The 14181-nt window shown below is 43.4% G+C and overlaps 2 protein-coding genes across 2 annotated transcripts; both read right to left on the reverse strand.

Annotated features, from left to right (window-relative positions):
• Nucleotides 1–503: 503 nt before the first annotated feature.
• On the reverse strand, nucleotides 504–3800 carry foxr1 (forkhead box R1; the record flags this gene model as incomplete). Its single annotated transcript, XM_083920578.1, has 6 exons — nucleotides 504–840; nucleotides 979–1106; nucleotides 1736–1804; nucleotides 2221–2423; nucleotides 3378–3470; nucleotides 3680–3800. 6 exons carry the CDS (start codon nucleotides 3798–3800, stop codon nucleotides 504–506), a joined length of 951 nt encoding a protein of 316 aa, XP_083776704.1.
• A 1389-nt stretch (nucleotides 3801–5189) lies between these two features.
• On the reverse strand, nucleotides 5190–13467 carry LOC310948520 (V-type proton ATPase subunit d 1). The gene is made up of 8 exons (XM_083915676.1): nucleotides 13284–13467; nucleotides 11407–11578; nucleotides 9237–9415; nucleotides 8992–9071; nucleotides 8695–8772; nucleotides 7598–7774; nucleotides 7335–7412; nucleotides 5190–6515 (listed from the first exon to the last, which is right to left on the reverse strand). Exons 1-8 carry the CDS (start codon nucleotides 13408–13410, stop codon nucleotides 6354–6356), a joined length of 1053 nt encoding a protein of 350 aa, XP_083771802.1. The 5' UTR covers nucleotides 13411–13467; the 3' UTR covers nucleotides 5190–6353.
• Nucleotides 13468–14181: the final 714 nt, after the last annotated feature.

Genomic DNA, 14181 nt, shown 5'->3' on the forward strand with positions numbered 1-14181 from the left:
CAGGCTGCCGAGCGGGGTGAATTTAAATCACGCGCAGGGTAGCATGGGTATACCCAGGCTAGTAAAAAAAAAAAATCCAGTTCACAGTGAGAACCAGCACTATTTCGACCATCTACGCCAATGCACGACATGACGCTTCATTTGTGATGGCAAACGGAGATAACGACACTCACTCCGATGTCACCGTCCGTTTTCCCCTTTTAACAAAACACTGAGTTCATCAACTTCTTCACCCTGGAGGAGGTTTTCTCAAAGATCATATTCAGTGACCTAAAATGCACTTTGTGTACAAAAGGCACAGAAAAAGCTAAGTTTTGAAAAACAAACATTGAAACTGAGGACTAGCCCTATAAGTGCTCAGTTTTACTTGTTTTAACTCTGTTGTTGATGCACTGTGGTGAAAATTAGATCAGCTATGTCAAATATTTACAAACATCCAAGGTGCTCTCTAGTAATTTGTTTCTGAATTACTACTTAATCTCATCTAATTGTTTTTAATTGCCTCAAATGAGCCTAATAGCATCCATTAACTGTGGCAGTAAGAGCCGCGGTGACAGATTGCTGTTGTGGTTTTGCGATGCCGACGTGTCGGTTTGATCACATTCACCTGGGTGCGACATGCATCTCTGCAGCTGCTTGAGGTTGTCTTCAGTCAGTGTGCAGATCTCATCCTTAAGGCGGCGGTGGCCGTCCAGGGTCAGGTGCCAAAAACACGACTTCCTCTTGCCGTCTCTGAACATCTGGTTGCAGGTTTTGCGGAAACTGCTGTTGAAGCACAGGTTGTGTCGGATGGTGTTCTTCCAGCCGTCTGGAGCCGTCTGGAAGAAGGGGAAGTGCTCTCTGGGGAAGGGACAGGAACACAAGAAAACTGGTGCTCCATGTTGCTCCATTGAAGCTTTACTGTACTGACATAACACACAGGCCCTTTATTTTATCTTCCAGCAGCTTCAGAAAATGTCTGTCTCCAATTAGTCTGACCTGGTGAAGTTGTAAATCTGCTGGACCCTGAGGCTCCCAGTATGGCTGCTCTTGAGCGCCAAAGCAATGAGGATGCAGTAGTTCACAGGTGGACGAGGCCAGCATCCTGGCTTCAGGGTCTTATTGTCCTGGAAGCAGACGGAAACTTATTAAAAGTGATTTATTTCGACTGTGGTGCTCATGCAACAGTCGTCATTTTAACATTTCACAGAGCACTCCAAAGAAATCCATGCAAACTCCGCACTTCAGCTCAAACTGAAAGATCGCAACGTATTTTCATGAACAGGTTCATACGATATCGCGCGAAATGTTCTGCAGAAAGATTTGTGACGGACTGGAAGTGGATCGCAACAGTACGTGAGCGGTTTTAGCCTTCAAAAGGTGGGGGTGAGGGCTAGACATGAAAACAACTTGGCTAGGATTAGAAAAAAGGTCGTCTACATGAATGTCAACGGGAAGTGACCCCACTCACCCGTTGAAAGTCCTGTGTTTTGGGGACCGATCCAACCCCCAATGTTAAGGACATATGTTTAACCCTCAGGTCTACCTGTTTGGTTTCATCAGATTGATTTAACAGTGCTGGCAACATCCCAAATGCTTAATGCTGATTTGTGCACAGAAGTAAGTGACTCCACCTTTTCCCAACAGAGCCCCGCCCCAAACGCTCACAGTAAAATGATAATAAAAGGGCTTTTAAAGAGGAATAGAGTTCCCTACATCCTACTGGAGGAACATGGACCAGCTCCAGTGTTCTTACCCTGGCCTTCGTGGCCCTTCCTTTGCGTCTGCCCTTGGCTGGTTGACAGGCGACGTCTTCTTGCTTGATCTAAATCGTAAATTATAGTGGGATTACTTACAGACACCCACATACACACACACTTTAAATAAGTGTAAATGGATCCTGTATTAGTGTTTGTGGTGTGCTACTGGATTTCTGAAAAGCAGGTCTCGTGTGCAACCATACATTTTATTTTTTTTGTATGTAAATACCCTAAGAAGTTTTCTTGTAAATGAACAAAAGTCTAAAACACATGACAACATGTGACCAGTGCATTTCCTTGCTTTGGTAAATCCAGCATTTTTTTTTCACAGGCATTAACGCTTCTTCATTCCTGCCTTTGCTCACCTGTAGATCCGTGGAAAAATGAAACACCATGTGATTATTGTGCATCACGTCCAGTACAGTGGACTACAGTAACCCACACACAGAGTGATTGCGGATATCTGCAGTGTATACTGTACCGCGTGCAGCAGTCCCTCCTGAAGAGCAGCAGACGCGTGGAGCTCCGTGGTGACTTGGGTCTCTGAGGGGTTCAGTGGAGGCGTCTGGATTCCCTCTGCAGGTTCACGGAGAGTCTGCAGACCTGCTGGGTTTATTCTGTACCTAATCGGGCAGGCGATAACGGGATTCACCAACAGCCACAGGTTCGGCTTCACAAAGGTGTCTGACGGGCAGAACAATCAATAGTAGAAGTTGAAGGTGACACACACCAAACACAGAGGGAGGGTGCTGTGGTTTCAGAGTAAACAGAGCTGAGGATTTAAAGATTCAAGCACAGCGAGAGCCTTTTCACCTCTCCAGAAGACAAACAACAACATTTTCATTTGAAAGAAAGGAATAAAGAGAGAGGGTACATGCAAGACAAGACGGGGAAGATAAAGAAAGGCCACTGCTCAAAAAGGAAATGGGGAACTCTGAAGGTTTCCGAATATTTGTGAGAGAGAAAATAAATTTTGGGACATTGGGGAAAACCTTTATTCGCTGATATTACTACTCTCATATCTAGGAAGTGGTAACCAATTGGATGCATGTTTATTTCTGACAGTTCATTGCAAAACATGGACCTCGAACCCACGTTTCTACATCACTGGAAACTTGCAACGAGAAGGAGTCACGGCGGAGAGGAAGGAACGGTCCAAGAGAGGTCTTTCATTACACCGATAAAGATGATAACAGCACAGCTTTCAGTGTCTGTGAAATGATCATTTCAAGTAAGAGTGGAAACAACGAACTGAAACATCTTTCTGTATGGACAACATGGAACACCCAGAACATTTGATCAAGCCTGAACATGAACAATTTAGAAATATAGCCATTAAACGTGAAGGTGTACTCAGGAGATGATGAGCTCAGCATAAAACACATAATATTACTCAGCCTCCCACCTCTGATTCACATTAACTTTAGCATTTCCAAAAGTGTCTGTCTCAGCTTTCAAGATGCACACAATGCATTGTGGTAGAAACACTGAAACGTAACAGTTTGTAACTATACCATGATGATAGAATGACATTTAAATGTGTGTAGGTTTGCTACAAAGGGAGAAAGCTGTCTGTAAACGATGAATTTAAGCTTCTGAAGGACACACACTGAACCAGACGGCTCATCCGCAGCTCACCTGAAAGTTTATCGTACCAAACGAACTCCTCTTTTCTCCTCGAGACTTTTGCGGAAGACCTCTGGACCATGTGTTGATCGCTTATTTTGTCGTCTGTCAACACATCGACACACAAACATTATTGCACGCCGACAAACTTCACACGTCCACACTTCATTCTCTGTTCCTGAATGTAACGTCAAAGGAGATCTACTGATAAGCTTTGTTTCAACTGGAACATCAGTGGAGTCCTGTGGTGCTGGGAGTGAACGACACCAACCCACAGTGAAGCCCAACATTACGGACAGAAGAAAACCAGTCACCGTGGTAAACCTGGTCCGTGGTTGTTGCCAGTTTCAGCTCCTTGTCCATGTCCCAGTCCATCAGGCCCACGGAGCAGTGCAGGTCAAAGAGTTGAGCTTTGGTTTTAAGCTGTAAGGTCATGGTTGAAGAGCGAAGTTTGTTCCCTCAGCTGAGTTCAGAAGCTCTCTGGTGACTTTGAGAGGTTCTCTGACAGCCCTGCAAGCTGCTGATACAACAGCTGGAGCTCCACAGTCTGATTGGACTCAATTAAACCTGAAGGGTTCAGCCTTTGCAGGGACACGTCAGCTGATATTATTGGCCTATCACAGTGGTATCAGTATCTATTGATACATTTTCTGACCTGGCCTATATGAAAACTCTTTTTACAGAAAATTGAATGCAGGAAACGATGCTTGGGGCGATTTTGAAATGGTGTAATCCGCCCGTATTTACTTTAATGTTAAGCAACGGACTGATAGTGAAAATGATGCTTATTTAGCCATTTATTTATATATATATATATATATATATATATATATGATCTCATCTCATCTTGAGCCTCTTATCGGAGGTCGGGTCGCGGAGGCAGCAGCTCTAGCAGGGGACCCCAAACTTCCCTTTCCCGGGCCACATTAACCAGCTCTAACTGGGGGATCCTGAGGCGTTCCCAGGCCAGTGTGGAGATCTAATCTCTCCACCTGGTCCTGGGTCTTCCCCGAGGCCTCCTCCCAGCTGGACGTGCCTGGAACACCTCCCTAGGGAGGCGCCCAGGGTTCATCCTTACTAGAGGATCCTGAACCACCTCAACTGGCTCCTTTCAACACAAAGGAGCAGCGGCTCTACTCCGAGTTCCTCACGGATGCTGAACTTCTCCCCCTCTCTCTAAGGGAGACTCCAGCCCCCCTCCTGAGGAAACACATTTCGGCCGCTTGTACCCGCAACCTCGTTCTTTCGGTCATGATAAATGTATGATATACAAGCTCAATATTCTTTAATAAAAGGTATTTGTTTAGGCCTTCTGTGTGCTTTTATATTAAATAGTCATATCCGTGCTCAATAACTGAAGGTGTATCTTTATTCCGAATAATTGGAACGACTTCTGGTGTAGAGCCGTTTATCCAATACTTTGTTTTATGACCTGCAAAACTAATGCCACGTTGAGAGAAGACGAACATGGTACACGTCTGCTTAACATCGACATGTTAGCATCGCCATTCTGACCGCGACTGTGAAGCCTTTCCAGGGCTGCGGTGATATTTCTATTTGAGACATTTTACTTTACACGCTGTTCTGCCGGCTCATCTGCAGCGGAGCAAACCGACTGTTTAACTGGCCGAGCGGTTTAACATTTAAGCTTTTAAGGATTTAAAAATCACTTTTTCCTATTTGCAAACCACTTCAAAACCTGGCTCTTCCATCATAACAGTACATACTGCACACAAACATGATTCCTCTCTGCATAATTTAGTTTCCCCATCAAGCTGGACTAGTGAAAATAAGCCATTTGATCGCTCTTCTAAATGTCTCCAGAACTGCATTTCTGCAATCTATTTATTTTTTTGTCACATTTACAGAACACATTCACAAGTAAGAAACAGATCGAAACAGAAATAAATCAATTTTTACAGCATGAAACCAAAAAAAAAAATCATAGAGTCATCTTTAAATATCTATATATCTTTTTATAGTTTTAAACATTAAGTCCGTCATATACTCACAAGACTTCGCCTCGCTCCGGTACGTTCATTTACACAAGTTCACACGGGAACAGGGACGGCGAGGACGGGAAGCTGCTGCTTAGCGGTTATGTCATTTTAATACGGAACGACGATCTAGTTTGAGATCAGGAGGGGGGGCTCACACATTTCACTCGTTTTTTTTTCGGGGGGGAAACCACGGTAATGATCAGACATGCGGACAAAAGCGAGCACTACAACAGAAATAAATACAGGTTACACAGAACCGGGTGGAGACTGAGGCTGAGCAGAGGAATGTTTTCGTGACCGGCTGAAGTTCTGCAGTCGTGTTCAGACGTTAGGACCTTAACTTCTGACTCATTTTTGTAGGCGATAAATCCAAAACACACAGTGCACTGCACCTTTAAGGGTTTCATGTGTCTGGAGATTAACACGTTCTGACAAAAGACGGTTGACGTTTGCTGCGCTGGGTGTTAAAATACATCGAGCCTCGTCCATCCTGGCGGGTTCGTTCCCGGACTTTAAAAATTGCAAATTCTTCTCGTGGTGTGTTTTGTCAGCCAACGCGTCAGGTGGACAGGGTGTGCCACAACAACAAAAAAACACACACACACTGAGCGTCAAACAGTTTAGACAATCAGAGGAGAGTGTTTGAAAGTCAAATGAGTCGCCTCCTTTATCTGCCGAGCTGATTAAAACAAGCACCAACCACCTCGAGTGATTCTCTTCCAGCCAGAACAGTATTTAAGTATTTATGTGATCTAAGCCATAATGAGCGTGGCTGGAACTCACATTACAACAGGAAACGTGGGTGCTGAGAGCTAATTTACACCCGTGAGTGAAGAATGCAGGAAATTTAGCATCAAACCATCAGAATCTTTTAACACCGAAGTGGGACCAGAGACACACTGCTCGAGACGTAAGACTGACTGAAATGACGATGGAAGGAGGAGGAGGAGGAGGAGGAGGAGGAGGAGGAGAGGGAGAAAGAGGAGGCTCAAAAGATGGGAATGTAGTTGTCAATCTTTGCGCGGTGCCGCTGTGCGATGCACTCGGCGATCCACACGATGTTCCTGCACTCCTGCTCCTTCAGCTTGACGTAGGCGTAGAAGACGCTGAAGTGGAACTGGTTGAGGAAGGCCAGCTTGTTCAGCTTCACCTGCGCGGAGGAAGATGTGTACAAACATCACAAAGCTAATAATGACAAGCAAGCTCCTGATTACCATACAACGCCATACCCATTCACATCCAGAAGCTAATGAATAGAAAATACAGCTACATGAAATAGCACAGAAATGCCAAAGTAGGTCTGAGGTAATTTAGAAACAGTGTCTGCAGACAAAGGAAAGTTAAAAACTGAGGGAAATGACCCGGATGTATTTAGGTGGCAGCCATGATGAAAGCTTCTCGAATCGTCTAAGTCAGGGGTGGGCAACTCCGGTCCTGGAGAGCCACTGTCCTGCATGTTTTAGGTTTCTCTCTGCTCTAACACACCTGAGTCTAATGATTTGCTCGTTATCAAGCATCAGATGTGCAAATTTGTGTCACTTCTGCATAGTTTGTGCAGCCAGGTAATAATCAGGCGTTAAGTTGTTTCTCTACCTGGGAGTCAGTGTCTGTCTGATCGTGTGTGTGTGTAACCTCGTACTCAGTGTATGTCTGATCGTGTGTGTGTCACCTCATACACAGTGTATGTCTGATCATGTGTGTGTCACCTCATACTCAGTGTATGTCTAATCGTGTGTGTGTCACCTCATACTCAGTGTATGTCTAATCGTGTGTGTGTCACCTCATACTCAGTGTATGTCTGATCATGTGTGTGTCACCTCATACACAGTGTATGTCTGATCGTGTGTGTGTCACCTCATACTCAGTGTATGTCTGATCGTGTGTGTGTGTCACCTCATACACAGTGTATGTCTGATCGTGTGTGTGTGTCACCTCATACACAGTGTATGTCTGATCGTGTGTGTGTCACCTCATGCTCAAAGAAACGGTCCTCCAGTGTTTTGTCGCCTGGGTTGCTGCCGGCACCCTCAAACAGCAGCTTGTACTCCTGAGGACACGGGGCAAAGTTCAGACTTAGTGACGGACATTCACAGTAACAGACGGGAGAATGAAAAACAGGGAACTGGAGGGACACAGGCGAACAAGACAAAACCATCTCAGGTGATTTCATTTCTGTTTTCTATCTAAAAGCTGAGGTGATCGCATCGGGTCGCTGTTTTTTTTTTTACTTACAGGATAGAAATCAGCGACGGCCTTGACCTGTTCGTAGTCATCTGCCCGGGCCAGCTGAGCGAGGCCTTCCGGGTAAAGCTTGCCGCAGTGGGGGAAGAGCTTGGCGCGGTCTTCCTTGGACAGCTCTGTGCCGAACGAGTTGATGGTGATGATGAAGGCTCTCCTGTCCGCCTCGAACTGCAGCGGAGACATGAAGGTCAGTGGAGCAAAAGCAAGTGAGCGACTGAGCTGATCCTCTTAGTATTCAGCAGGTTCATATGCACACTTATCTCACCTCCTCAAGTCAATATAACAACCTAATTAATCAATATAGGTTAATATAATAAACTATACTTTGTTGTTTTTGGTACATAATGAGGATTTAAGGGGCCACAATGTGACAAACTTGACACCTTCCCAAAGCAGCGAGCCATTGGAAGCATTATTAGCCCCTTTTCACAAATACACTGCAAACCTGAAATTATCTAGACATGACGCGGCAGGGCTGCATGTGAGAACGCACATGTCTGATTCAGTCGGACCGTACATCAAACAGTTTACCCTCCAGAGTACGACCGTTTCATCTCTGAGCGAGCCCATGTGTGAATAGAGCTGCTCATTCTTCAGTGTATTCACAACGAGCAACGTGCGTCCTCATGACATTTCTACTCCAAACCAGAAGAAAACGATACTCGGACAGTAAAGAGTGAGCGCGTTTTTGCAACAAAAATGTCTCACAGGAGGATTCTGGAACTTTTGTTCGTAAAAGCAGACGTAGATATCCTCTTTTATGACCAAATTACAAACTAGTATCGGTGCGGTGTTATCTGCGCCATGTCCCCACCTCTTGCCACAACAACATCTAACCAAAAAGAGTATTTCAAGTAAGTGAGAAGGCAGTGGACACTATCTCCAGACCTGTTCCTCCTGACACTGTCCAGGGTTCATACGTGAAAACAGATGGTGAAAATCCAGATCTGCTCCGTAATGCGTGTGATTCAGATTTTAATTCAGACGGACTTCCTCCACCAGCTGTGTGTGTGTGTGTGTGTGTGTGTGTGTGTGTGTGTGTGTGTGTGTGTGTGTATTTTCACCCTATAAACAGAGCACACACTCACCTCCAGAATGGGACACATGGTGTCAGCCGTGGTTCCTCCGAGGTTGGAGCAGAACTTGTAGAAAGCTTCCAGGTAAGCCTGAGAGGACATAGTTAACCATTAAGTGTATATGGTCTTAAAATATTCCTAAAATATTTGTAGTTATCGAGAGTATCTTTTCAATCTTCTGCCTATTTTCTTAGTTTCTCTTTATTAGATTTACTTTATCTCGTGCTGTGGTTTCAGTTCATCCTGCCTTTTCTTACTCAGTATGTTTCATCATTACGTCGGTGTAATCTCTACTATGATATGCTTTACCTTGTAAAGCGTGTTACGGATGATTTCAATGTTCATCTCATCCAGGTCCTGTTCAGATATGCAGTCCTGGAAGAATGCAGCTGAAAAGAGGAGAAAAAGAAGAAAGAATTGACAGAAAATCAACAGAAAGAAAATCTAGAATATTTCTTTGAGCTTTGGCGCCATCTGCTGCTCTGTAGGAGTCATTATTATTCAGTTTTAACACCCTGCTTTATTTAAATAGCAGGTTATAAGGAGGTACACACCCAGGGGCGTGTCCACCAGGATGGCGTTGTAAAGCTCGGCGGGGGTCTGGGCGATGTTGACCGCCTCCATCTGCTCGAAGCTGCCCAGCGGATGACACTTTGGCACCAGCTCAGAGATCGCCCGCTGGTGAAGGGTGCCCGTGATCAGCAGGATGACGTTGTCGATCATATAGCTGTACCTGAAGACACGAGGTGGGGGGAGAAGTGTTCACAACAAGGCTGAGAAGCCAAGTGGATCTCTGTGCTGTCTATGTGGTTGCAGAGTCACTGAGAGTTGCATTTCACCATTACCCCCATTTTGGTTTTTGTTTGAAACAATCACATACAGCACAGAGCAAAAGTTTGGACACACCTTCTCATTCAATGGGTTTCCTTTCTTTTCATGAGTATTGACGTTGTAGATTCTCACTGAAGGCATCGAAACTATGAATGAACACATGTGGAAATATGTACTTAACAAAAAAGTGTAAAACAACTGAAAACACGCCTGATATTCTAGTTTCTTTAAGCAGCCACCTTCTGCTCTGATCACTGCTTTGCACACACTCTGCGTTCTCTTGATGAGCTTCAAGAGGTCGTCACCTGAAATGGATTCCACTCCACAGCTGTGCCCTGTCAGCTTCAATAAGTGGGATTTCCTGCCTTATAAATGGGGTCGGGACCCTCAGTTGTGTTGTGCAGAAGTCAGGTGGACACACAGCTGATGGTCCTAGTGAACAAACTGTTCAGAAAAAAGCAGCTAAGTAAAGAAAAACGAGCGGCCGTCATTACTTTAAGAAATGAAGGTCAGTCAGTCCGAAAGATTGGGAAAACTTTGAATGTGTCCCCGAGTGCATCTACAATTTTCATAGTCGTGAAATGAGAAGCTGTGTCCAAACTTTTGGTCTGTACTGTAGGTCCCATTATGAGCACAAACAGTACTATTCAGTATACTTACATTAGTACCAATTGTTTTTTAAAGCAGATCTTAACATTGTTAAAGCCGTCCGCTGCTCTATGAACATTTAGTCACCTTTGTTCCGGTGTCAATATAATGCATGTGTAGGTAGAAAACACTTTAAATTGTGTCCCTGCTGGTCCTCCAGGGAAACCCAACCTTTAATTAGAAACACATAATTGAAATGGTGTTTGTGTTGTGCTGGGTTAACATTTTCCCACTAACATAACTCATCAATGGATTGAATTTGAGTATAGTCCCACATATAGTCCCCTGCTTGCAGCGGTGGTACCACAAGATGACATCGCTTTTTATAAAGAAAAGAAAGGTGACAGAATATTCACTGTTCTGGATTATCAACCTCAAACACGTGTCTCCGAGCTGGTTGTCATTATGCACTCAAATGGACTCAAAGCAGCGGCTCGTTGGCAGGAAATCCAGTGGAAAACGTCGGGTAGGGTTTTGTAAAATGCGCGTCAGTACTGTGTAGAAAGCGTGACTTGTATTGAAATGGATTGAAGCTTAAAGTTACTTTCTTTGTGCAAGGTCATTCACTTCTTGGTTCCAGTATTTTATAAACATTGATAAGCAACCGCTCAGACTGACAAACTTGCAGTAGAGGCCATTTTCACACATGAACGTGACCGGGTTCAAACTGTTGTCATGATTTTCCTGGTTTACACAAGGTCTCATGTTGAGAAGTTCAAATCAATTCAATTAAATTTTATTTACAGTGCCAAATCATAACCAAAGTTATCTCAGGACACTTTACAGAGTCGGTAAAGACCACACTCTATGACTTATTTATGATTTACATAGACCCAACAATTCCCCCGTAGAGTACGGTGGCAACGAAAACCTTCACTTTAACAGACAGGAACGTCAGACAGACCCAGCTCTGTGGAGGACGCACATCTGTCTGCACCGGAGAGAGGGAGAGAAGGAGAGAGAGAAAGAGAGAAAAGACACACAGATGGACAGAGGGAGACAAAGACAGATACAAAGACAGAGATACAGACACACTTCCAGAGATACAAGCAACCAAAAAGTAACAGTAACTATAATAATATCTATAGTAAAATGAATATCAACTCAGTCTGATTGGCTGGAACAGCATACGGCAGAATAAAACCGTGGAAACTATTCTGAAACTTCAAAGCTACTCAAGAGAGATGGTGTGCGTCACAGATCAGGAAGTTGTTATTTCAACACAGCTTCTTTTTTTTTGCTTACGTGATGAAGTCCATGAAGCTGGCCAGCGGCTCGTACGATTGGTTCCTCATGTGGCGAAACTCGACCACCATCTTCTCCTTCAGCTTGTCGTCGATGACGGACACGGTGAGAGGAGACGCCTCGTTGGCCAGGAAGCTGCCATAGTCTGTGCTCTGCAGGTGGAGCTTCAGATCTGCAGGGCGGACACATGGTGTTACTGTGGTAAGTGTGGTGAAACTTGAAATCTAGCTGCAAGACGAGTAACGGAATAATCATAATAGTAATGAAATTCCCTGCTCATTGACAAACTTGTGTCTGAAAACAGGAATCAGCACGACTATTCCACTATGTTTGCAAGCTTTGGCGCATTTTGTACACGTTACATAGCTGCTGACCGTTTTCCAAAGCACGCTGAAGATGTCCGATACCTCCTATCATGCACTGCTCACCCCGCTGTTAGAGTCGAAGTCGCCAGGCGCTTCTTTTCCCCGGCTCATCGCTTCATCGAGAGATTATAACGCATCATCGCACTCATCCTGAACCCCCTCTGTGCAGGTGTGCCCACAAAGTTTATTTGCTAAACATACAGCTAAAATGAAAACATTTCCCCGAGCCAGAGGATAAAACTGACGGAAAGACTTTGGCAAATGCAACACACACAGGCCCGAAATACACACATCGTAGCCTCACAACAAGAGGGTTCTCCCTGCATGTTCTCCCCGTGTCTGCGTGGGTTTTCTCCGGGTTCTCCGGTTTCCTCCCACAGTCCAAAGACGTGCAGGTGTTCGGTTCATTGATGACTCTAAATCACCCGTAGGTGTGAGTGGTTGTCTGTCTCTGTTCGTCTCTATGTGCTCTGTGATAGACTGGCGTCCTGTCCGCCCAATGTCAGCTGGGATCGGCTGTTGCCCAGCAACAGCCGTGTTCCTTGTTCACTTCCTGTCAGCTGATGTCATTCACATACACCGCAACAGGAAATGAACTAGGACTGTTTTGGCATGTTTATGTTTACATCTTTAAAAAAGGTCTATACTGCTTTTACTCCTGTTACACGTAAACACATCGCAGCTTACCTATATCTATCTATATTACAGTTCATTCAGTTTATCACTACTTTGCACCATTATATATATTTATCTTATAATATTATATGATATTCATTTCATATACATTATGTGATTTTAACATTACACACTAAAGAGAAGATCCACTGTGATTTATGAACTTGATTAGGAATGACACGTTTATGAGAAGGGGAAATAATCCACAGTTTTGTGAAGTATAGCTTTAACAGAACAGGTGCACACTGGTATGACCCTTTGCAGACTTCACTCCTAACACATTTCTGCTTAGCTGTGCAAAAAGAAAGACGCGTAACCGCCATAAAATCTCAGTTATATTGATGTTATGCAGAAAAAGGTCACAAGCAGTGAGTTAACGAGCAGGGTAAAATGTGGGAGTGTCCGAGAAATAAAGCTACATAAATCTAATAAAACATGATCATTTTAACTAAACTATAGTGTCTCACGTATCAGTGTAAAATATCTTCCTACTGTACTTTCACTTCCTCTAAAAAAACAGCCCATAGTTGGTCAATAGACGGCAAAACACTCGGTTAGCTTATGTTAGCATTACGTTAGCTAGCTAGGATTTAGACGATAGTAAGCCTTAAAAGACACATATCGCATACTATTCACATTTATTTATGGGTAAACCTCGATATGGAGCTCAATGACTCACACTAAGCGACAATAATACAAAGAATATCGTTGGAGAGTGTTATTAAAAGCACAATTATTGTATATAAATGGAGCTTTGAGACTGACAGTTGGTGTTAGCTGGAGTTAGCTCTGTGCAGCTAGGTTAGCTGTTAGCCGTTAGCATCCGTGTTAACTCACCTTCTAGGGTCTCACACTGAACGAGGTTTAAATAATCCGCCTGGGACAGTATTCCGGCTTTGAATCCCCTCACCAGCCCCTCCAGGTAGCCATTGTCGACGTTGAAGTAGAGCTCGGAGAAAGGCATCCTGTCTGACCGTCAGAACCGTGTCTCTGTGCCGCAGGAGAACCGTCAGTCAGTCCGGCTGGTTGGCGTTAGCATTAGCATTAGCATGAGCATCAGCTGAGCGGACCATGTGACCGTCACCTGACCTGTCAGACGCTTGTATTAGAGAGAGAAGAAGCGTCTGTTTTGTTTTTTCTTATGAATGTTATTTAATAAAAACAGATATAAAGCTCATGTCTGACCATGTGATGACAAAAGATGAGGATAGAAGCACAAAATATGGTGTCAAAAACATCTCAAAAATAATGAGAAACTTATTAAAAACGAGTTAAAATCTCTAAATATTGAGTAAGTATTTTAAAAATAATGATAAACCTTTTATAAATGAGTTAATATCTCTAAATAATGAGTTACCATCACAAAAATAATACGTTTATATCTTAAAATATTGAGTTAGTGTCTCAAAATAATAAGTTGGACTATCTCAAAGCAATACTTTAATATCTATTTATCTATCTATTAAGTTAGTGTATAAAAAATAAATAGTATCTCATAATATTGAAATAATATCTCCAAAAATGAGTCAGTATGTCAAAAATATTGAGAAACTTATTAAAAATGAGTTAAAATCTCTAAATATTGAGTAAGTATTTTAAAAATAATGATAAACCTTTTAAAAATGAGTAAATAAATAATGAGTTATTATCTCAAACATATTGCGTTTATATCTTAAAATATTGAGTTAGTGTCTCAAAAATAATGACTTATTAAAAATGTGTTAATATCTCTAAA

The sequence above is a fragment of the Echiichthys vipera genome (genome assembly GCF_963691815.1).
Source record: "Echiichthys vipera genome assembly, chromosome: 1".
Classification (NCBI taxonomy): Eukaryota; Metazoa; Chordata; class Actinopteri; order Perciformes; family Trachinidae; genus Echiichthys; species Echiichthys vipera.